The sequence below is a fragment of the Cololabis saira genome, chromosome 6 (assembly GCF_033807715.1).
Source record: "Cololabis saira isolate AMF1-May2022 chromosome 6, fColSai1.1, whole genome shotgun sequence".
Taxonomy (NCBI): Eukaryota; Metazoa; Chordata; class Actinopteri; order Beloniformes; family Belonidae; genus Cololabis; species Cololabis saira.
The window spans coordinates 20863046-20887786 of NC_084592.1; the positions used below are offsets into that span (position 1 = coordinate 20863046).

Genomic DNA, 24741 nt, shown 5'->3' on the forward strand with positions numbered 1-24741 from the left:
TGGTGCAAGGCGGGCTGCTGGCAGGAGCACAAGACATACACAGCACAAAGAGAACCTGAACCCAAACAATATACAAAACAGTCTTTCATCGGGTCTTTTAATATTGACTGATCAATAATTAGATTGTCTCATAGATCATTTGACTTCGAGCAGATTTGAGAGGAAATGTGCTCTTCTATAGTTCAATGGTTATATTAGAGACCATAAGTGTCCAAATACTTCTGAGGTTTTATGATTATTAGGGCCCGAGCACTTACAGTGCAAAGGCCCTATTGTATCTGTAGGAATTCTCGTAGTTTTTCTCGTTTTTATTTTTCTTACGACGAAATGAGGGCCTTTTTGCCCCCCTAAACGTGCCCCAAAAGTCACCAAATTTTGCACGCAAGTCAGGCCTGGCGAAAAATTTGATATTTAATGGTTTGCATTAATGGGCGTGGCCTAACGGCTCAACAGCGCCCCCTAGAAAACTTTGTGCCTCAAGCCCCACAATACGGTTTGACGTACATGCACGAAAATCGGTACACACCTGCATCATGTCGCAACTTAAAGAAAAAGTCTCTTGGCGCCATGGCCGAAACCGAACAGGAAGTCGGCCATTTTGAATTAATCGTGTAATTTTGGCGCAACTTATGCCACTTCTTCTGCCGTTAATACGGCCAGAACCATAATGTGCACCCAGGTGTGTTATACATCAAAATGTGCGTCTCCATCCTGCGACGATGCGCATTACTTTTCTCAGTCAAAAGCGTTAACGTGGCGACGCTAGACGCCAAAAAGCGCGCCCCCCCCCTTCATCTGATTGGTCCATATTTGATAGTTCCTACTTTCTGCCATAACTTTTGAATGGTTTGACATAGAGAGTCGTGGGTGGTGTCATCGGACTCGGTTTTGAGTCCTTGAACATAATTGGTGCAAATTAGCCCCGCCCCTTCTTCTGATTGGTGAATATTTGATAGTCCCTATTTTCTGCCATGACTTTTGAATGGTTTGACATAGTCATGGGTGGTGTCATCGGACTTAGTTTTGAGTCCTTGACTTTTATTGGTGAAAATTGCACGCACGAGGGCCCGTTCATCACTGCTTGCAGCTTTAATAAAATAATTGTTTTTTTTAATAAGCCATGGCAGTGAATCTTTAATAAAACAGTGAAGATATGTCGATGTATGCCAACTTTCAGCTTTAACTTCAGAAGTTTCACATGCATTTAGCATTTAGAAATTGCAGTCATTTTTAAGTAGAGTACCTCCATCTTCAGGGCTCAATGTGACATAAATGTCAACATAATTTTTTAATAGTTGAAGATCATTTGCATTCTGACTGTCAGCATTTTGAAGCTAACAGATGTCACCAGATTCTGATGCCTTCAGGTGCTGCTTGTTTGTTAAGCCTTCCCTTTATCAGTCTTGTCTCCAGTAACTGAAAAGCATGCTCAGGCAATGGACTTCAGAAAGTCTTACATTGCTTTTGCAGCATATTTAGGGTAATATTTGTCTGCACTGTGAAGCGTTGTCTTTTTTAGCATTTGGCTGGATGTGACGCATCAGAATTCATCTGGCCACTTCTGTCAACAGTCACATCATCAATAAACACTAGTGGGCCTGTTCCACTGGTAACCATACGTGTGCATACCATAATACAGCCCTCTGTTAATAGTGGCTATGATAGACCGACCTTCAAAGTGTTCTTGACTTCTGTTGTTGTTGTGAAGAGGTATTTCTGTCACAAAGTTTAGGATTAATCATCCACTTCAGTTGTCTTCTTTGGTCCTCAGGCCTTCCAGGACTATAGGACTGCTGATCTAGAGACACCTAAGGTTTTTGTAGTTTCTACTACAGATTTATGTTGGGTTTTCTGTTCTAGCCCTGATGATGGCCTCTCTAGCTTGAATTGAGATCTCTTTGGACTTCATGGTTGTAGCTCTAGTCAAACAGCTGCCAAATTTCAACTCAAAGCTGGATATCAGCTTCAGATTTATTTATTTGTCTTAAAGGGCACCTATTATGGCATCTAATACCTATTTTAAACAGGCCTTGAATGTTTTAAAAACAATCTTTTGATTGTCTTTCCTAAATAAATGAGAAATTCAGCCTCTGAGCCATGTCTGCAGCTTCCCAGTGTCTAACCTCATTCTCTATTAATCTATTAATTCTGAGTGGGCGGGGAGGCTATGATAATGAGGCATGTGCTGATTGGCTGCCAGAATGACGCGATACACCGCTACGAAAAAATGGCGGAAGCTCCGGCCGGCGGAGTTAGTTGTGGGCGTGGTTTCACGCATCGGAGGCCAACCTATGTAAATCGCATTTTTGTTACGTAACGACAGGAGAAGAATCTGAACGGCTCGTAGAAGCCACATCACACTGGATGGCTCATCCTGCAGAATTTGGTTGGTTTCCTCCTTCTCTGAGTTGGCAGGCTGAGGGGAGACCACTTTATATATGTTAAAGCAAGTAAAAACGTGTTTTTCATAATAGGTCCCCATAAGGAGGAAACGGACTGCACCTTCAGTCAGTTGTCCAAATCTCGGATATCTGACTTTTTAACCAGATTGAACACATCTCCATCCCCATCACCCTAATGTTGAACAGAGGAGTGCCACAAGGCTGTGTACTTGGTCCCCTCCTGTACTCTCTTTCCACCCACGACTGTGTCCCTGTATGCATGAAACCAACATCATTGTGAGGTTGCAGATGGCATCGCTGTTGTTGGTCGGATCAGTGAGAACGATGACAAGGCCAGCAGAGAAGAGGTGGAACCTCCGGCTGCTCGATGAGGAAGACAACAACCTAAACCCCAACTCCAAGAAGACCAGGAAGCTCATCGTGGACCACAGGAGGTTCGGAGACAACCCACACACACCCGGCTGAACATGAGAGGCAGTGAAGTGGAGCGTGTCTATAAGTTCAAGCTCCATGGGAGTCCACATCACAGATGACCTCCACTGGCACATCAACACATCAAGCCTGGTGGAGAAAGCACAGGAAACGCATGTACTTTCTAATTTCACAGAGGAAAGCACAGCTTGCACCAGTCATGATAAACTTTTATAGATGCACCATTGAGATCATCCTCAGAAACCGCATCACAGTGTGGAACAGCAGACAGGAAAGGTCTGCAGTGGGTGTTGAAATCTTCCCAGTACATCAAGATATATATACTACACTTTGTACCTCTAAGTTAATGTTTTGCACTTTGGATTGGATGCCTTGTTTGATTACGTCTACTTCTATTTAATGTCTATTTAATTTTGAGCTCCTGAAAATGGAGCTACTTTGTATGGAGGTACTTCTTCAGATAAAGCTAGCGGTCTACATTTTGATTGCACTGTTTTATTTCAGATCATATTAGGGCAAAGTCATAAAAACTCCTTGGACTTGATGAACTACGGATCATAACACATAAATAAAACATTGTTCTAGAAGACATGTGAGATAACACGGAAAATCAAAAGATAAGATAAGGTTCTTAAAGTTTAACCCATTGAAATCACACTTTGAACCTTACTGAAAGCTTGTCAGTTTTTTTATCTTGCTTCAAAACAAGACAACACAGCAGAGAATAAGGCCATTACAGCTGAACGCACACTGATCTGATCTATAATTTAGTCTTAATATGTTGAGGAGTCCTTCGCTCGATGCTTTTGAGTATCCATCTGGAGAGTTTTCACTGAGCATTTATAAAGGCAGCTTTTAAAACAATGCAAAATATTTCAAAATCAATGCTTTGCTGTGCCCAACAGGAGAGGTTTTGGTAAGTGTGGCTTTCTTTTTACTTATTACTTATTTACTTACTTATTTGTTTGCTTTACACCTGTCGGTTTTAGTTAATACCCTGACTGCAGCATTCTGGATAAGCTGGAATTTATTCAATGTTTGGTTTGTAAGTCTTTTAGGAGGTAAACTGCCTCCATTACACAACCTCTTTATTTATTCAAAGTAATATGAAAAGTTTCACTATGTTCCTACTGCAATGAGAAGTGACACCTGTGCTGGGAGGTAATGTCCATATTCAGTTCAGTTCAATTCATATTTATTTCGACCAATACAACATAACGTAAGTGACCTGTGTGCAACAGAAAATTAAACAAATACCTTTAACAGTAGATGAGCAGGTTCAATATACAAATTAATTTGTTAACACTCGAAAGGGAGTGGGAAGAAGAAAATGTATTTATTTATTCTATTTATTTATCCCACCTCTGTTTCTCATCAACAACTTGACAGATTTTTTTAAGACTTCCTCCTGTCTCAACCAAAACAATGAACAAAAGACCTATATCAAATTATAATAAAAATTATTCTACAGTTCACCTCACCTAAATTTACACACATTGTGGCCATGAAATGCAGATGCATTTCACAACCACAATGCGTGCAAATCCAGGAACAATGTATATTGTCACCACGGGTGACAGTTAACTGTCAACTTATATTGATAATACATTTATAATACATACCAGCAATGGTAAGGACAACAATACCAGAAGGTAATGGACATGTAGTACATACATACATACATACATACATACATACATACATACATACATACATACATACATACATACATACATACATACATACATACAGGATTGTCTCAGATGGTCAGTGATGGTCAGAACAACAGTACTAGAAGGTAATGGACAATACATACTTACTTAATGAGGAACAACAATTACACATCAACATTTCAAGACCGAAGTTGATTTAACATAGTGTTACAACCCACTCTCTTTATACTTTGAGCAGACCATATGTTTATATAGCAATATTCAGCAGTCGGAGGGTCACAGGAGGTGGTGTTTCCACTGGACCTGCAGCACTTAAATGGATGTGCGACTCCCTCTCACTCTGGCTCCCATGCACATGTCTTTATCAGAGGTCTGAGCGATAATCCTCTTCAATCCCGGCTAAGAGAGGCGGAGCAAGTTGCGTTTCCCAGTTTCCTGCCCGCTCGTTTATTGTGCGAGACATCTGCAGCGGAGTGCGTGGACTTTTTATTCCCCTTTTTATTTTTTTTTATTTTTTTTAAATTGCCGCAATGTGTAGGTTTTGGCTTTCAGCGGAGAGGCTTCCTGCGTGAAGGGTGCGCTCCGGGAGCAGATGCGCCTCTGGCCATGCCTGGTCCCCGCGAGCAGCGCTGTCAGCTGGCGATGCTCATCGTCCTGGCCGCCGCGCACATGACTGCAGGTATGTCTGCTCTCCTCTGCTCAAAGCTCTGCTTTCTGACAAATTCAGGCTTCCCAAGCTTTCACCCACTGTCAACTCTTTAAAAACGTGTTTGTTGCACAGGACTGACCTCATAAATCACCTCGGTTCTTAGAAAGCTATTTGTAAATCATGGGTTATGTCATCAAACGCCATGAATACAGAGAAAGTTCACTGATTTTTGCAAGGTAATTTATTTATGCTTTGAGGAACAACAAAAATTGGGGCGGGAAAAGTCCCTTGTAACAAAGCTTTGCTTATGCTCTTTTAGTTTTAGTTTTTTAGTTTTTAGTTGTATTTATTCGCACATATTAAAGGAATACAAAAAATAGTGACAATACAATAATTACTGCAGTGCAGGTGAGAAAAAAGAAATGCTGTCACACCTTCTTAACCAAAAACCAATGAAGAAAAGTGGAGGTTTCCACAGAAGCTTACTTAAAAAGAAAATGAAAAGAGAGCTTTGTGGAATAAAGCAAACCATTTGTTATTTTTTGACCAACTATGTATATATGTATGTGTGTATGTGTGTGTGTATATATATATATATATATATATATATATATATATATATATATATATATATATATATATATAGGTGTGTGTGTGTATATATATCAGAATCAGAAATAAGTTTATTGTTTATTAAGTTTGTCAGACACGCACATGGAATTTGTTGTGGTGATTGGTGCAGTACAAAGAGAAAATATATAATGAAAAGAGAAAATGTACAACATGAGTGAAAAATATATATATATGTATGCATATTTTTTGTATATGTATTATAGACCAAATGATTAATACAGTCTAACCGAACTATAGTCATCAGATTAATTGATGTCAAAAATAATCTCTGGCTGCAGCCCTCTGCATTCTCATTAAACAGTAGAGGTGACTCCATCCAGGCTGTGTGATAAAAATACACGCATGGATGAACTTCCAGCTGACCTGGCAGCTGCACCTATACAGTACATTTAGATAACAAGCAGCCACTCACTCCTTAAGCGGTGCTAAAAGATGCTTTTCCATGAACAGAATCTATATGGTTACTGAGAATAAAATGTTAACTGGAATACGGGGAAACATCCAGGTTTGACAGCAGCATAAGTGGAAGATGTTATTTCACAGAGACACGTGAGTTATCTGCAGAGCAGGCAATGAACTATAGTTTTCTGAACTTGACTTACTATAGCAATAATAGTAAATAAACAAACAAAAATGGAAAATTTACTTTACATCTACACTTGTATACTAAGCCTTTTTCATTAGTCTTTACTTCTCTGTAGATATTTTCTCTCAGGATCTCTATTTAAACTTATTTCGAATCAGTTTAGTCAACTTCAAACCAATATATATCAAACAGCAAAAAATAAGAGATCTTTTTGTTTTTCGTCCTTGTATTGTACATCTCCTCTTGGAGAAAGAATTCAGTTTTAATTTGTCAATTTCTGTGTGAAATTGACAAATTTCTCCTCATTGGCATCTTCAGAAGCTTCTGTTACACGTTGCTTCTTCACATCGAGCGACAGGAAATATGAAAACTAATTTCAACACATGTGAAACTATTAGGGATGCCTGAATTAAAGATTATTTCCATGGTGTGCAAACCATTTTCTCCACACTTTCAAGAACAACACATCTAATACAATAAAGGTAGGATGGAGACAAAGCTCCAGCAGCACAGATAATTATCTCTAGTGGTGAATCGTGTACTTCAGGGTTTTTGTTCAAACTTGCTGAAAGGTGATTACTTTTTTTTTCTTTTTTGCTTGCTCAAAGCAAAGTGTTTAAAATATCTGGTTATTTAAGAATCTATTTTATGGCTGTCCAGGCTGAAGAAAAGTGCTTTAAAACATCAGTATTGACTAACAATCGTCAATGATTTATAAAATCCAATACAAATATTTTGTATGATGTATGAAATTTACGCAATAAAAAAAAATCATATGGTTCACTTATGACTGATTTAAGAAAATACATAAGTATTTTTGCTTGAATTTACATTTACCCCATCAGTAGATACTTTTATACAAACCAACTTTTAAAGTGAGGAACAACACTGGAGCCTCAGCGCAATAAGAAACCCTGGCATGCTCATTAAGTGCTAAATCTGTTTAAATCTATTTAAATGACAGTTAGGTGGAAGAGGTAGAGAAGTGTAAGGTAAGTGAAGGTGAGGTTTGTTTAGGTGTTAGAGATGGGTGAGGAGGAGAGTGTTCAAGCGATTTTTGAAGATAAATAAGAACACTTTTGGTCAGATGGCATTAGCTTGTCCCAGCATGGGGGGCATCAACACACAATGTTCCCGAGAGAACAGGGGTAGGGAACAGAGAATTAGGGTTACTCGTAAATGCTCAGATTTTCCACAAGCTGTAAAGTGCAAGGCCACATGACCAAGAGACAGCTGCAGTACAGTTAGAGAAGTAGAAAAGATCAATCATCACCCACTCTGTGCAAACTTTGTTGAGCAAAAGGTGAAGAGGTAATTACCTGGAATGGGCTGTAAATGAGTCCTGAGTCACTGCAGGTCTTAGTGTTCTTTCCTGATATATAAATATTTTTTTTTTACCAAGATCTGACTTCTTTGTGGTTGTTCACATTAGTATTTTAAATGCGTCTTGTATCAGTCTTCACTGTGAACAGGTCTCTGTTTTGAAGTGACCGGCATGCTCAGTAAGACGAAGGGACGTCTCACCACCTCTCGCAGTACGTGAGGTGTACGGATGTAAAACAAGACAAAACAAAACAAAAGTAAACGTAAATGCAACAGGAGTGAGCCAGTATTATTTATTTTTGAAATTTTTTGTGCAGTATTAGAAAATAAATTCTTAAATTAATTATAAGGAGAAAAAACCTGCGGAAAAGGAGAACAAAATGTTAACATTGACCATGTGTGGAGCGATAGTTTTGGTGTCTGCAAAGTTGTGTTGATGAAAATCGGAACCAGGAGTAATGGACTGGAATATGAAGCCGCCTGGCGCGATTTTGTGATATTAATCACTTAAAAGTGATGTCAACAATGGATGAGGTGGGACCCGACAGTTCAGACGGAAGTCACATTGGAAAACATACATTTAGGACCGTCTCATGTCTGGAGGTGTGAGGGGAGAAAAATCAAATTTCCTGTCATTTCACCTGTTCAGACGGCCAAAAGAAAATCAGACATGCGCAAAAAAACTTGGATTTGGATCGCTTTTGCCTGTGGTGTGAACGCAGCCTTGTGGTCATGTCAGGGACAAAAGCTGATTGAGGCTCATGTTAAATATGGATAGTGATTGATACAGGATGTATCATCTGCATAGCAGTGAAACACAAAGCCATCAGATCACGGGACCCGACAACTTAGTGTTGAGCCTTGGGGCACCCCTATCAAGAGTCAATATCTTTATAATGACAACTTGAAAGATATGATTCAAACCACAAGTTTGTTTTACATGATATACCCGTCTTAGAGGGTCCAGGTGACGGGATGCCTTAGTATAACTTTGTCAAAATCTGCAGAGGTCATGTAATGTGAGAACCGAAGAATTGTGCAACAGTTCGAGTGGCCTTCAGGGCCTTCAACAGATGAACTGTCTGGAGTAGCCAGTCTTGAAGCTCAGATTGATCAGAAATAATGAGTTTGTCCTGTGAAAGGAACTCTGAGGCCTGTTTTAATATCTCACTTTTTGTTAACTTAGAATAAACAATAGACTAAGTAACACTGGTTGACCTTTTTCATCTTGACCAAAATTGATAGTAGGCTTTTTAATTAGTGTTGTTATTTTTTGTATTTGCACTCAGCCATGGAAGCATTTATTATGTTACGATAGTAGGAATAATTCAACTGAGGAGTTTGGTTGGATCGGAGTCCAGTGGGCATGTGGTTAAATCTGCTGTGGAGGGAATATTGAACAGTAAACACAATAAAGTGACTGCCTCCTGCCTCTTTTCCACCACATTTGATAAAAGAAGTGTTAAAATGCACATGCAATTACTCGGTTAACAATTAAAAAAAGGATTTTCCTTGAGGAGGTTGTCACCAAGCAACTCCTAGATACGATGGCATTTAGTTTCTGTTGCCCGCTGATCTGTGTCCTCTGTGTGGGCCGAAGGCCCCTATAACAAAAAATAGTCACCAAAAAGTCCCCTAATGATGAACACAAAACAATAATAATCATAATAAGAAAAAAAACAAACCCAATAATTATCAAATTTACTGTTTCAAGTATTTCTTCCTGCTGGCTTGCAATTTATTTCCACAAGAGAGAAGACTTTTGTGATGAAATTATTTTGAAAATTATTTTCATTTATTTAGTAATGACAGAATGAAAAAGTGCAAAGTGATTGATGACGACATGTTTCCCACATCGCAGCTGGTGCCTTTTTTCTGATGTTTGCATGATCCTCCAAAGAAATGCTTAATTTTTCTTTCGCAACACAGTCGTCATTTAATATCTCAACAAAGACGCTTCAGGAGTGAAAGCAACAAAACATAACAATAACAGTACTAACCAAATACAAGTCATAACATAATAGTTATGGCTTGATATTTAAAAGTGTGTTATTCTGAAAATCACAGCTCATTTATTTGATCATGACAACATTCACAAATCACATATTTTATCTTCATATTCTGCTATATTACAGCAAGTGATTGTTGTTACTTCTGATCTAAAAGAAAAAAAAAAACAAAATGGAAGATCACATCCCCTCAGCAAAGCTGGATAGTTGATTTTTGCTCTTTGCACAAAAGGTTCACGAGATATTGCTGTAAAAAAGGCACCCTTGTGTTTGTTTTGTTTTTTGAACTAGAAGAAAACTATGAGCAAAAACTCTTTTGTGATAAAATAACACGAGAAGTGAATGTTGTAACAATAACATTAGTTAGGCGGTGATGATCAAAACAACACAGTTTTTATTGTCAATGAACTTCTTCAAATCAACGGACAATTCATTTCAGTATTTTTCAATTCATATATGTTTTCATTTTTTTTACATTGTAAATTTGCATTTACATTGTACATCTGCCTATCAGGACAAAGCAGCTGCAGGGAATGGATAGAGGTTTTTTACTCCTTCATCATGATGATTTATGACATTTATGAATGATGTGACAACCAGTCAAAAGCTGTTTTACCAAGCTATTCATGACACAAAGGCAGGTAGTTTAACGATTAAAAAAAGAGTAATGTTTTTTTATGTAATTAAGTCTTTACTCATATAGAACAAAAACTACTACTGTAACTTCATAAATCCACAGGAATATATTTCCCCCCCCCCCCCACATTCCGTCAGGCTTGTTTGTATATAAAAATGCTTTATTCTGCAGAAAACAACTGGTTTTGAATGGCCTTTCTGCTCTTCCAGATCTCAGCTTGGGATCACCTATTTCTTTTATTTGCTGTTTTCTAAAATATGATGAGTGGCTACTTAAAAACTTTTCTTAAAATATCCCCTTTATTCCAGGGCGAAAGTTATTTTGATTTCAGAATAAAGGCCGCTACTAAAGGTGCAGCTTGCAGCTGTATAACAAAAGATGTGAGATGCAGCTTGTGTTGAGGTGTATCTTGCATCCGGGGGGGTAACCAGTTTTTTTTTTACCCCCAATGACCTAAAAAACCTGCAGCAAAACTGGGGTGTGTAGAAAAAAAACAAATAGGGCTCTTTTAGAAGCAGGGTTTTGATCATGTGCAGCCAAGCTACAACCAGAAGAAACCCATTTACTGTGTGTATCCATGCAGCAGCCTGGTCAGCCATTCTAATTCTTTTCCTCTGGCTTTCTCTGGATTTGAATGAGTCGTTGTCTGCCTCTGTCCCATTGTGATTGGTTCGGTACGTTTTGTACTGGTGAAAATGGCCGTGAATGGGAGGGTCACCAGACCCATATCATGTGGTGAGAATGTTTTCCAAACTTAATGGGTGTGTGGATGCCAGGCTATCCAGATGTTGTGATACTGAATAGTTTGAAGATGTGTAAATGTGCTCAAGACACTAAGAAAGTTTAAGAGAGAAAATATTTGACTTAGTGAGGAGTCTCGGTAAAGAGCTGAGCTGCTGGGCTGGTGATTGGCTGTTAACAAATGCAAATGTTGTGTTAACATGTATTTATTATTAAATATTTTAACAAAATGCCACTATCAGCTATTTATTTGGCAGTTTCTCCCCTCTACGTTCCCATCTGAAGCTCCAACAAGTCTCCAGCTATAACCTCCCATTAAAGTCTGGTTTCCACAGCTGCATAAAATGGAAACCAGCTACTAAAGATGATGGGAAGTGTGGAATCTGTGTCCTGAAAGACAGGAGTTTGTACCACAGACACTAACCATATTCATAGTAATTAAATAAAAAAAAATAAAAAAAACTTTCTTATAATTGCTGTTAATTACCTCCTATAATTGAACACAACTTGAAGCAGATTCAGTCTCTGATGTAACTGATTAGAGAACTTTTCACACACATATTTCCTCAAAAATGATGGCAAACTTTGTGAATAAAAAAACAAGTCTGGCAATATAAACACTGTGATTTTAAAACAAGCTTGGATTACATGGATTTTTAAATTTGAATCACCTGATCTTTGTAAGTCATGACCAGGGACAACTGAGGACTGACACCAGTGAATGGAGCCGAGTGCTCAACTCATGGGGTTCCAACATTTTTGCATAGTGCTCCTTATTTTTTTATTTTTTTAGGTCTTTTTCTACTGATGTTTTATATTGCAGTGTACACAATATAATAACTATGCTCAGCTTTCAGATTAGACATTTAAATGTCTCATCTGGTTTATGTGTGGATGCTGGGGATCCGCTCCGTCTTATTGATTAAAACTGGAGTTACCTTAAAAGCAGCATAATCTGCTAATATACAATATTTACAGAATAATTTCCAGGTTTTTCTTCTGAGTCGGGGAATGCAGTTTTGCTTATCAATCACTCAGCAGCTTATCAAATAAAGGATGACAGCTTCAAGTAGAACACAAGATTATGTGGGTGTTAAACTAAGAGGCATTACTCCTTCCTCCATCTCCATCCATTTAAGAGCGTGGACCTCCTTATGTAACATAGGATCCCGCTTGTAAAGAGTTAAAGACCACTGGCTATGCTAATCTGAGAGTGAAACTGCTTGTCTGGGGTCACTGTCGGCACAAATCAATGAATGAACTGCCGCAAAGTGTCTTGGGGAGAAAAGACGTTACGTAACCAGCTGTGTCTTTCAGGCCTGAAGTGCGTGTGCCTGCTGTGTGCCAACCGCACTTGTGAGACGACGGCAGACGGCGCCTGCTGGAACTCTGTGATGCTGATTGATGGGAAGGAAGAGACGGTCAAGTCCTGCCTATCGCCCTCGGAGATGAAGGGCCAGGTTTTCTGCTACAGCTCCAGAAATGTCTCCAAGAGGAACTGTTGCTTCACCGACTTCTGCAACAATGAAACTCTGCATCTAAACACAGGTAGAGTCGAGAAGATGCCGGTCCTATCGGTACTGCATCCTATTACATTTTTTCTGGGGTTATGTTTATTTACATCAATAAAGATCCATATTTCACTGGAATATGCAAGAAAACAGACAGGAAATCAAACAACTGGTTTCATCCCGGCAAAAAGTCTGTGAATGTTACCCTGCTGAGGCGTTTTCACTGTTATTCAGTCAACAGAAACGCAAATCCAATCTGCAAGGGATTTCCCCATCATTCTGGTCCCGGCTAGACGAGCTGGACGCTGATCCGCCTAGATCCTGTGACATAACAAATCTGGCAGAGGTTAACGCACAGCCCTCCCCTGATTTAGAAATAAATACTTTGTCAGTCATATCGCTCTTGAAGCCACTCGTGGGCCTTCTGGGTGGAAGTGGGGAAGTCCAGTAAGGTTCATATTCCACCTGTACAGCGTTGCTATATAGATCAGTTAAAAAAAACAGCCCTGAGATGTCAGGGTCACACATAGCATTGCTGTTGAGTTAGTGGAATCATTTTACCTTATCTTAATGAAGGGTCTCCAGATTAAAAATGTAAAAACTGATTATCTAGAAAGCAAATAATTGGAATTTATCAGTTGATTTACTAAATTGCAAATACATATGTACAAAAATAATCTAATAATAGGTTGAATTTCTTTTGCACTTTGAATCTCTTTTGTTCTTTTAAAAATGCTTAATAATAGCTGCAGTGAGCAGAATATCTAATGAAACCACCAAATGACAAAGAAAAACTGTGTTTCAAATGTTGGTCACCAGATGCAAAACATCATTAGCACAAAGTGCGTGTCGACGAACAGATAGATGGAGGAGCCTTAGGCAGAACAATATGAGCCGTCCTGCATGTTGTTCATGTTGTATTCATTGAGACTGTGTTCATTCATGCCCTCCATGTGACGGCCGTTTACAGTTTTTAAATGAAGTTTTCTTCGATTGTGCTGACCTGGACAGTTTCTTTCTTAATTTCCAAACATCCAAAGATGTCCAACGGTTTTGAAGCAGATGTGGCTGTTGAGATGACCTCCCTGGCCCATGCAGGCAGAGTCAGCGCCGAGTCAGCGCACAGCTGCGGCTTGTAGAAGGTCTTAAGCTACTGGGCCAGAGGAGAGTCCAAACTTGTTTGTTCACCATATCTGCTGAGTTCCACTTGGCGCTCTGGTTGGCAGAATATCTATTTAGGTAAAAGGCTAAAGATGTCTTGGGTAACTGTGGTTGAGTTCACAATGTGTTGATTTGCACATTGAGCCATCTGCAGATGTTGCATGTTTGAGGCTCTCCCGGTGAGGACATTTCACACTTTGGGGATTTGAGGTGAAAAAAGGCTAAAGAAACATGAAAGTGCTTTACTATGTGTGAAATTTCCTTGGTAATATTAAAATGTTTCTCTGCACATGTAAAAGTCTCCTGCAATATTCTTAAAGGTAATGTAAGTTATTTTTGCAATCCATGGGAAGTATATTTTCCCAAAGTAATCATTTCATTGTAGCACGGTGCTGCAGGATAAGAAGTTCAGGGGGGTTTATTTCCTCAGCATGTGTGTAACTCTCACATTATCACAGCCCCCACCTGGTCAGCTATTTTTGTTTCTGCCCAGGTTTACTCTGTCCACCCACAGACAGATTGAAGGTCAGAGGCAGAGGTGTCAAATTAATTATTTTTGCCAAACCCACTCCCACTTTTGATCGGTGGATGACACCTGTTATAATTGAAAGTGAAACTTTTATAGACCCTAAAAGCCTTTTCATCACCTTTTGTTAATAACATTTATGAACAGCTGTCAAATTCTCAGGCACTAAAGAATAACAGGGTTTTTGGCAGTAGAACTGGGTTTTTTTTCACCTCCTGAAGCTGTTGCTGAGCATGCATTAATAATACTTGTAACATTTCTTAATCTGTGAGTGTACTGCTCTTCCAGTTTACTCTTTCAGTAAAGAGTATGTGCAACAGCTGCATATCGATGATATAAAGTAAAATGTGCAAGTGAGATGATAATTTGTGCCCATGTTTATGTTGTGTTAAGACACAACCACTAGGGGGAGCAGTAATGACAACGAGCAGAGATTGCGCTGCAAAAACTCAAAATTTTACCAGGAATATTTGTCTTATTTCTAGTTAAAATGTCAAATTTTTAGTCAAAAATACTCATTACACTTAAAACAAGAGTCATTACCAGAAAAATAACCTGTTTCAAGTAAATTTTCACTTGAAATAAGTAGAAAAATCTGCCAGTGGGACAAGATTTATCTTCTCATTACAAGCAAAAAAATCTTGTTCAACTGGCAGATTTTTCTACTTATTTTAAGGGAAAATCTACTTGAAACAGGTGAAAATTATTGTTTTTTCCAGTGATGAATCTTGTTTTAAGTGTAATGAGATTTTTTTGACTAAAAATGAGACATTTTAACTAGAAATAAGCAGAGCTGGGTAGAGTAGTCAAAGATTGTACTCAAGTAAAAGTACTGTTACTTCAGAATAATATGACTCAAGTAGAAGTAAAAAGTAGTCATCCAATTAATTACTTGAGTAAAAGTAAAAAAGTACTTGGTGAAAAAACTACTCAAGTACTGAGTAACTGTTGAGTAACGTCTGATTTATTTTTTTTAACACAACCATTCAAACAGACAAAAGTACAAAATAATCATCTTCAGGCAAATTAAATCAATAAAATAAATTAAAATTAATAAAAAATAGCTTAAATTAAAATAATCTTAAAGTAAATTCAAGTACTTTAATAAATAATAAAATAAATAAAATAATAACTTAAGAAATTAAGCACAAGTACAACATTTCAAGCCTTTGTACTTTTCTTTTTTAACCAGGCAGAACTAGAACAAACATGAACTCATAGAAACTCTGTGTGTGTTTGAGACTGTGTATATGTGACAAAACATGCAAAAACAAACATTTTTCCCAAAGAATCACCCAGTGATGTCATGAGATTGACGCGTACGCGGATAAAAGGGATAAAAGAAAAGTAACAGCTCAACGTAGCCTAATGTAGCGGAGTAAGAGTAACAGTTTCTTCTTCACAAATCTACTCAAGTAAAAGTAAAAAGTATAGTGATTCAAAACTACTCCTAAAAGTACAACATTTCCCAAAACGTACTCAAGTAAATGTAACGGAGTAATTGTAACTCGTTACTACCCACCTCTGGAAATAAGACAAATTATATAATACAACACAAAGATTTTGAGTTTTTGCAATGTGAACCTCTCCTTAATCCTCATTCTGTTCTGTTCTCTGTCTTAAAAATTTGAATCAGCATGTGAGGAAACAGTGTCACGCCACCAATGTTGACTGTTGTTGTCTACATGGTTGTGTTTCTTCAGAGAGGCCTTTAGAAGAAGAAGAAGCCGGCTGGAGCAGGCTGCAGCTCATCGTGGTGATCCTGGTGCCCTGCTGCCTGCTGTGTGTAGGCATCCTGCTCGGTGTGTGTGTTGTGCAGGGACACCGTTGTGCCTACAGTCGGAACCACAAGCAGGACCCAGAGGAGCCTCTCGATGATCAGATGCTAATGTCTCCCGACAAATGCCTCCGAGACCTGATCTATGACATGAGCACATCGGGCTCAGGATCAGGTGAGAGAAATGTCAGTGGTCGCCACAAAGCTTGAACCCCCTTCCCCTTGGTGATATTTAGCTGTGATCAGCTGCAGGCCAGACCACGACCTCCGCTGCTCACAGTCTTGCACTCTCTTCCCCTTGCAGGGCTGCCGCTCCTGGTCCAGAGAACCATTGCTCGGACCATTGTTCTCCAGGAAACCATTGGGAAAGGTCGCTTTGGCGAGGTGTGGCGCGGCCGGTGGCGAGGAGAGGACGTGGCGGTGAAGATCTTCTCCTCCAGGGACGAGAGGTCTTGGTTCCGTGAGGCAGAGATCTATCAGACCATCATGCTCAGGCATGAGAACATCCTGGGCTTCATTGCTGCTGACAACAAAGGTTTCAGAGCCAGATCTTTAAACAGGAACAATATTCCATCTTCCTGATAAATGGGTCTTCATATATGTTGCAATTCACTGTTTTCTGCAGATAATGGCTCCTGGACTCAGCTCTGGTTGGTGTCGGAGTACCACGAGTACGGCTCCCTGTATGATTACCTGAACCGGTACACAGTTTCGCTTGAAGGCATGGTTGTTATGGCTTTATCCATAGCCAGTGGGCTGGCACATCTCCACATGGAAATCATTGGCACACAGGGTAAGGCTGCTCTTTGCCGTGTAACATCAACATCAAGCTCAGCAATTAGCCTCTTTGAAGAAGCTCCATTCTGTAAATACCCCTTGGATACATTTAATTCATCAAATTCATTAATGAATCTGGCACACGCATACTGTATGTAAGCCGTAGAACATGCTGTGACATGATGAGACACGAAGTTTACGGCTTGTAATCGATTTCTATAAGATCAAAAGAATTTGTTGTAACGCCAGGGGTGTATTTAGGACTCGTAACCTCAATTTCTTTTCACCATCCCACCTCCAGGGAAGCCTGCGATCGCTCACAGAGACCTAAAGTCTAAAAATGTCCTGGTGAAGAGGAATGGGACCGCAGTCATCGCAGATTTGGGTTTGGCGGTGAAGCACGATACCAGCACGAACACCATTGACATCCCGTCCAACCACAGAGTGGGAACTAAGAGGTCAGTGCGTGGAAATGAACACCCACAGAACAGGGAAGTTGACAGAGGGGAACAAGAATTGTTTGGACATTTATCTGGGTGGGACCAAAGGGAGGAAAATAAGTTGTTCAGGGGTTTGTTGAAATACTGAATAAAAGTCATGAAATCTCCAGTTATTTGGTGTTAAAGAGCAAACCGCACTGATGCAAGAATGATGCAACCACAGTGTAAAGAAAATCATCTGGTAAAGTAAATTTAGAAGACATTATTTATTGGCTCAAATGATTATAATCTTATGAATAAGGATTTCAAACATTTACCCTTCAGCTATTTTTTTATGTGTCAGGCTTAAAAGGGTCAAATAAACACACCATAAAAGGAAAGTAGTTCTGTAACTGATTTTGAAAGTCTGACTCACAAGCACAAATGGATTAATCAAATTGTCCACGTGGCGCTGGGCTTTATTACATTAGGCTTTAATCATTGTGTCCTCTGCAGGTACATGGCTCCGGAGATCCTGGATGAGACGATCAATATGAACAACTTTGAGTCATTCAAGCGGGCGGATATCTACTCGTTGGGCCTGGTGTTCTGGGAACTGGCCAGAAGATGCTCTGTGAGAGGTATGTTAAATAAAGTGGGGATATGCATGCTGTTTATCAGCGTTAATAGAAGTGTTTTGTATCGGTTAAGTCATGATGTGATCCCACATGCCCTGTATGTCAGTTTGTCCTCCACCTATGCTCATGGTCATTTATCGCCTCGTATTACACATCAGCACGCTGTGGAGAAGAACATCAGAATAAACAACATCTCTATTTTTGGTTTCTCCTAGGGCTCCATGAAGAATTCCAGCTGCCTTATTATGACTTGGTGCCTTCAGATCCGTCGATTGAGGACATGAGGAAGGTGGTGTGTGATCAGAAACTCAGACCCAGTGTCCCCAATCAGTGGCAGAGCTGCGAGGTGAGACAGGAACAAACCACCTTATGTAGTTGTTATCAATCAATCAATCAAATTTTATTTATATAGCACCTTTCGTCCAGGTACATGAAATACAAGGTGCTTTGACATTTTGATTGAAAAATAAGCATAATAAACAAATAAAAACTGGGAGACCAATGCACCCTGACATACAATATAAAATATATAAAATGTATAAAAAGATAAAGGTTCAAGGATTAAGGCTAAAAAAAAGAATCAGTCCACAACAATAAAAATAATAAAAACATTATAAGAGATATATAAATAAATAAAACAGATACCTTTAAAAAATTTTAATGGAATAAAACTAAAACTATAAAATGTGATGCTACATAAAAGCCAGACCAAAGAGATGAGTTTTTAGTCTACGTTTAAAAATGTCCACATTTCCAGCTCCTCTCAGATCCTCCGGCAGGCTGTTCCACAGTTATGATTTAACACTCATGTGTGCAGGTAACCATGCTGAAGCGTTGTCCGCGAGTCTTTAAGGTGTAAACAAACCAATATACCAATATACTTTCCAAACAACACAGAATGATCAGAAAAACACTTTAAATCCAGATGAGTTTAATAGGAGAGGTTAAAAATGCTGAGCGGGATGAAAATGGAAAGCAAAAAGGATGTGGTTCTGATGATTTTTTGCACCTAGATCGTAATGTGGGGCACGAGATCCCTCAGAGGTGGGATGGATGAATTTGCAGCTCTGATAGGGCCAGGAGGTGTTTTTTTTTTTAAAGATGTTGCTGCAGGAACATATTCTGAGCTGCAGCATCTCTCTACATGAATTTCAGATGATACAGATGGACCAAAGATATCTTCTTTTTTTTTTTTTTTTTTTTTTTAAATACTCAGAGGTACCAGCAATGACAGGCCAGAAGCCTATAAGCCAGTCTTCTCATCATTCTATGAAGCTTTTTTTTTTCTTTAAAAAAGGGTTGGCATCCGCTGCAAGTCTGAGATGAGAGAAACACAGGAAAACACACAACGAGCACACAAGCCTTTGGAATCTGTAAGAGAGAACACAAACAAACAAACAGACACGAGAACAGGCGGAGACACAAACAGCAACCATTTCAGGTCTCTAAAACTGATTTAAGACTAGGCTACTGCGATCAACTGTCCCCCAAAACTGTGGGGCGAGTACGTAGGTGAGTGAGCAAAGATCTAGGGTTAGGAGTGTGTAGCACGTCTCGCTGCTACGGGGTCACACAGGACAGCAGACACAGGGATCTGGGTAGAAAATCTTTTATTTTTTCCACCGCGAACGTTTTTCCGTCTCTTTTCAGAGGCACAGGTGCATCAGCACCTTCAGCAGAGCTGCACCTCCGGTCCGCTCTGCTTCCGTCCTCTCCCGTCTCCAGAGCCCGCACACTACTGAAATACACAGAGAGTGATTAGACACACCTGTGTGTGTACCGTCAGCTGTTCGCGTCACCGGTGCGCCACTCCCCCGCACTCCCTCTCTCCCCTGCAGACCACGCCCCAATCCTGCACCCTGCCACAGAGCGCTTGCAGTGCTTGTTAACAACACATGGTGTAAAACCTGAACATGTGATGGAGCAGTTCTGCACCCCAGAAAGTGTTGGAATCAGGTTTTCCGAGCATGGAGAGTTCACCTGTTACATGTGATAAACAACACTCCAATCCATTTGTGATTATCTTTGGGATTTCAACCATGCCTACTATCAACTATAATAATAATCTAATTTTTAATAAATTATTAAATAAATTCTGGGTGAAAGTTATTCAACCCATACGATGTAGCTTAACTAAACCTAGAATAGACATTTCTTTCCTCAAACCATTTGATAATAATACATTTGTACATACTGTAATAATATTGGCTGTTTTGATATGTTAAGTTCTGTCTCAGCTTATTTGTCCATTTTAATTTCACATCAGGCTCGCATTCCTCTAAAAAGGTGTGGACACATGGTCTGACACGAGTCTTCCCGCTCCCACGTGGAGCTGCCTGATGTTCTTTCGTAGATTGAGGGCATGACGCACCCTAAGCTGCCTCTAATTTGCTAGTAGGCTCGTACTCTTGGTGTGATTGGTTAGGCTTAAGCACGAGGACTGAAGAGCCAATCAGAGGCAGAGTAAGCTGTGTCATGACTGGGAAAACAAATATTGTCTACGTTTATTTTATTCGACTTTCTTTAAAATATGAACATGTTGGTGAAACAAGGTATTCAAACCAAAAATTCCTTTTATAACTGCAAACATCCTTGTGAATCAACCAATAACTGAGCTAAAGTTAGCGATAGCCATCGCTATTAGCCGGGACTGTATAAAACAATGGACGAAGCATTAGGTCACGTGACCGTTGGTTTCTGACGAGCGGTTTCAGAGCACATTTTTCTTAGTATGGGGCGCAGCCATGTTTTTTCGACGAGCTGAAGGGAACTCACTCAATCAGTTAGTTTTGCTGAGCTGCTGTCAGACGTTTACAGGGAATATACTTTTTAAGATGTTGACTCAACGCCAAAGAAAAGGCTTGAATTAAAAGTATAGCCACATTTTCAGAGACCACTACACAACTGCTCAAAAGTGTGCAACTCAAGATGGATCAAAAGCTTTGAATTTATGTCCCAAGCTCTTTTTTATTTTCCACACAATAAGTGCATTTGCAATTAGTCTTGCCAGAATAATGAATCCTGCTTCACAAGTTTGCTTCACGGTCCATTTTTGTTTGATTGCCTGACTGGTAGCATTTCGTAACACGGTTCCTTTTGAGCTATTTTTCTTTCTTTCTTGCTATTATTAATTAGCTCATGTCTTTCATTTGAATATCACAAATAGAACTGATTGTTAGAAATACTAAGCAAGAGATGCATGAAACTAGCAATTCCCATCAAAGCTTTGGCACATTTTAGCTGAAAACATAATTAAACGTAAGTCTTTTCAGCACTGTGCAGCAGAAATGCATAATTAATTACGAATAGTAATAATATTTGCCAAAGGAATACAGAAATATAATGCTTGACTTTTCTGATCAGGCAACTATGGCTCAGTCGTCTGAAACAAAAGTCATAACAAATAGGCTGTTTTAATAACCCTATTGTCCTCTTGTCAATACACCAGGCTCTGCGTGTGATGGGCAAGCTGATGAGAGAGTGCTGGTACGCCAACTCCTCGGCACGACTGACGGCTCTGCGAGTCAAGAAAACTCTGTCTCAGCTGACGGTTATGAAGGACATCAAAGATTAGATGCAGATCGCCACCAGTGCTGGCACTGGTGCCCAGCCAGGGACTGGGAGCGAACAGGGAGAAAGAGGCCTGAGGCTGCCCTCTTCAGGACGCACGCACACCCTCGGAGAGCCTCCTCAGGTTGCTGTCGGTGCCAAAGCTTTGATGGAGGTGTCTGCGGATGATCTGCACGTAGCCACCCAGTCAACTTGTGTTTTAACCAAACAGCTAAGGTTATTGAAGGAAGAGCCATGTGAGATAAGACGTGTTAAATGTATTCATTTTTGCTACCTCAGTGTTCGAAGTGCCCACTTGAAGTTGCACATATTCATGTTGTTAGTGCCATATATTGTAGCAAACGCAGCACTGCTGGGTAGTTTAAGCGCTAAATGAAAGTAACTAGAAAGAATACCTATCTGACGATACACACACAAACATTACCTAATGATCTGAACTGCTTTTTGCACAGTTGGGCTTACATGATCTGCTGAAAGCTCCATGAAAGGGAATTAGCACCATACGTGCATCGGTAAGAGGAAACTGAGTAGTTATGAGGCTTTTTCTTTTTTTTTTTATATTACCTGCAACCCATGCATGAGTATTGATTGTAAGCCCTTCAGAGTTGCTCAACAAATGGAAATGGCGGTTGGTCTGTTATTCAGTCTTTCTGAAGCTCCTAAAAACTTTATAATATTAGGATTAGTCGCAGACGATCGCAGTACCCAGAAAAACCAACTTATATTATCTAGTGCCACCAAAAGCTCACCTGTACAAAGAATACAAAGAATGAATCAATAGGTGCAGAAGAAACTGCCCCTGGGGGCCGTTGGATGATAAATTACAAATTAAAACAATGGAAACTGAACCTCAGAGACTCTAGATGGGTCTTGGGCCATTTGTAAGTGGTCACAATTAACATAAAGTTTTAATTCACATAATTTTCTTAGCCCTTTTCTATCATATTTCTCAGGCTAGATTTTTAACAGAGAGTTGAAGAGATAGTTTTCCATTTCAGAGCCTCACAGGATAGCTATTGTTACAAACATTCATGTATTATTCTTAATATAAAGTTAAGTGAAGCTATGAATTCTGACTACATATTTTGCACATTCAAAAACTGGTACACGAAGGCTGCAATGCTCCTTGTATTAACAAAAATGCAATCACTATTCAAAATTGTGCGTTTAAACAGAACGCACTTTCTCCATAAAAATGTTTTATTGAATCAGGAGGAATATTGAAACAATATTTGCATCTCATAAGTTTCAAATTTGCAGCAGGCACTATATGAATGTGTATTTAAAAGACAAAGCAGTAAGGAAAAATGTAACATGTGGAGGGTAGAAGCAAATATCCTAAATTTGTAGCTATGTCAGTAGCATGCATTAACACTGGTGCAGAGTTGGACTGATGGGTGCACAGTAGGATCACTAATGCCACTGTCTGACGTGGCCCATAAAGCCCTTACGTAACAGGCTTAGGGAAGGTGCAAAGAAGTAAATCTGTGCACTGCGTGTGCTTGTATAAAGCTTTGTGTGTACAAGTGCCTGTGGGGACATCTGTCTGTATTTCCTATCACGTTAAACAATTTATCACGACAGTGTTTGTGAAACTGGAGTCAAACAAATACCTACACCACCACTTTTAGTTCCCCATAGGCGTCCATCCTGTTCACTGTTTTGCAGTCACAGGTCACGTACTTCCACGTAGCTGCTATGAGTTTACAGATATGGTTAGGAAAGTGATTCTGTGATGAGGTTTTCATGAAAAATCAGCACGGTTGCCTCTTACATGCAAGCATTGTACAGTACACTGCAAAAACAGCTCTTGTAGAATTAAGACATTCCTAAATTCATGTAAGTATAATATTTCTGCCAATAGGGTAAGAAAAATTTTCTTGACTAAAATTCTTAAAACTAGGTAAATTATTTTCTTAAACAAGGCTTTTTTCCCCTCCTTTTTTAAACTTTTTTGTAAGAAATTAGTTTTTGCAGTGTAGCCTGTTGGTGTCTTGGTAAAACTTTTGTGCAAGTCTTCATGTTCTTTTCCTCAGTCTTTTTGTAAAGTTATAACTTTATGTAGTGTAGAAATTGCTCTAGTGCATTTAAAAGAATAAAGACAGAAAACTATGTTCAGCACAACGTAAAATCCCTCCATAACGTGGTTGTTTTACATGTTTATTTTGAATTGTATCTTTGCTGAGCCAATTGTCTGTTGTGTCATATCTGTATATTTAAAAAAGAAAAATGACACAGGAAAGAAGCATCTCAGTCATTTCAGAGGTCTATTTCTGTCTATTTTTATTTTTTTACTGTCTATGAGAAGCCTAAACATGAAAAATTTCACATAGCTTTCCAAAAATCAAACCCGTGTTAGATTTTTCATTTAAATTCACTCATTTCACCTGTGTAAAACTGTTTGTGCTGTTGTTGTTCAGATGTGGATTTTGTCCCACCATGTTGTATCTTTTTTTTTCTTGCACTATTTATTCTGTCTGAAATTTTCATATCAGTGTTAAATAAACACGGTTTTCTTTTTTATGTGCTTCGTGGATGCTGCCATGTCAGTCGTTTGTGGAGAATCTCACGTCGTGAAATTGTGCATCGCTGTGCGAAATGTTGCACGCAACTCAAAATTTCCCTTTGCAACTTATCAAAAACAGGTCATTTTTTTTTCTTTTTTAATCTTCTACTTCAACTGAATGTGACTCATCTCTGTTTCGTCTTCTACTGCTCTCCTCGTGTATGCTGTTAGTGTCCGTTAGGCAGAGGAAACAGAGCTGTGAGCCTGAAGCCATCAGCACTACACAGATGAGTCAATGCCTTAGCATTGTGCTGTGTTGCTTTAACAGATTTCCCTGTGATGCTTTTCACATAAGAAAATCACATTGTAAAGATTGCTTGAGGTCAAAGTGACACATTTGGAAACTGGGTGCAAAAAAAAAATCCATATAATCATCTAAAATTTAGAAAAAAATGGATTGGTCTCTTAAAGGAGTTGCACTGAAATACTTTAGTACAGCAAAGAGAAATTCAGTATTTTCGTCCCTAGAGGTTCATTGGAAATTACTACAAGAACTTTTTACTTTTGTAACTTTTTTTTCTTGAATTTTTCATTGTATAAATGTCTGCTGAGGTTAACCAGTATGGTAACTTGCCCAGTAAGAGGGTTAAAGCCAAAAATCTACGCGATAAATGTATGAAAAATACTGTGCCTGTAGTATCATTCTTTAGGAAATCTGAGATTGAACATATTTTTGTACAAAGCTTACAGTTAATTGTAAAAATAAACACA

The 24741-nt window shown here is 39.1% G+C and overlaps 1 protein-coding gene across 1 annotated transcript; it reads left to right on the forward strand.

Annotated features, from left to right (window-relative positions):
- Positions 1 to 3551: 3551 nt before the first annotated feature.
- On the forward strand, positions 3552 to 23987 carry LOC133445987 (activin receptor type-1C). Its single transcript, XM_061723615.1, has 10 exons — positions 3552 to 3750; positions 5046 to 5186; positions 12403 to 12633; positions 15987 to 16235; positions 16365 to 16595; positions 16686 to 16853; positions 17139 to 17295; positions 17773 to 17897; positions 18110 to 18240; positions 21343 to 23987. Exons 2-10 carry the CDS (start codon positions 5114 to 5116, stop codon positions 21466 to 21468), a joined length of 1491 nt encoding a protein of 496 aa, XP_061579599.1. The 5' UTR covers positions 3552 to 3750; positions 5046 to 5113; the 3' UTR covers positions 21469 to 23987.
- The last annotated feature ends 754 nt before the right edge of the window (positions 23988 to 24741 follow it).

What these genes read in the sequence shown, in the direction of transcription:
- LOC133445987 (XM_061723615.1), top strand. Translation starts at nt 5,114, where the DNA reads ATGCCTGGTCCCCGCGAGCAGCGCTGTCAGCTGGCGATGCTCATCGTC. An exon ending in CGCCGCGCACATGACTGCAG is followed by an intron (nt 5,187 to 12,402) that starts GTATGTCTGCTC and finishes TGTGTCTTTCAG; the next exon opens with GCCTGAAGTGCGTGTGCCTG. An exon ending in CACATCGGGCTCAGGATCAG is followed by an intron (nt 16,236 to 16,364) that starts GTGAGAGAAATG and finishes TTCCCCTTGCAG; the next exon opens with GGCTGCCGCTCCTGGTCCAG.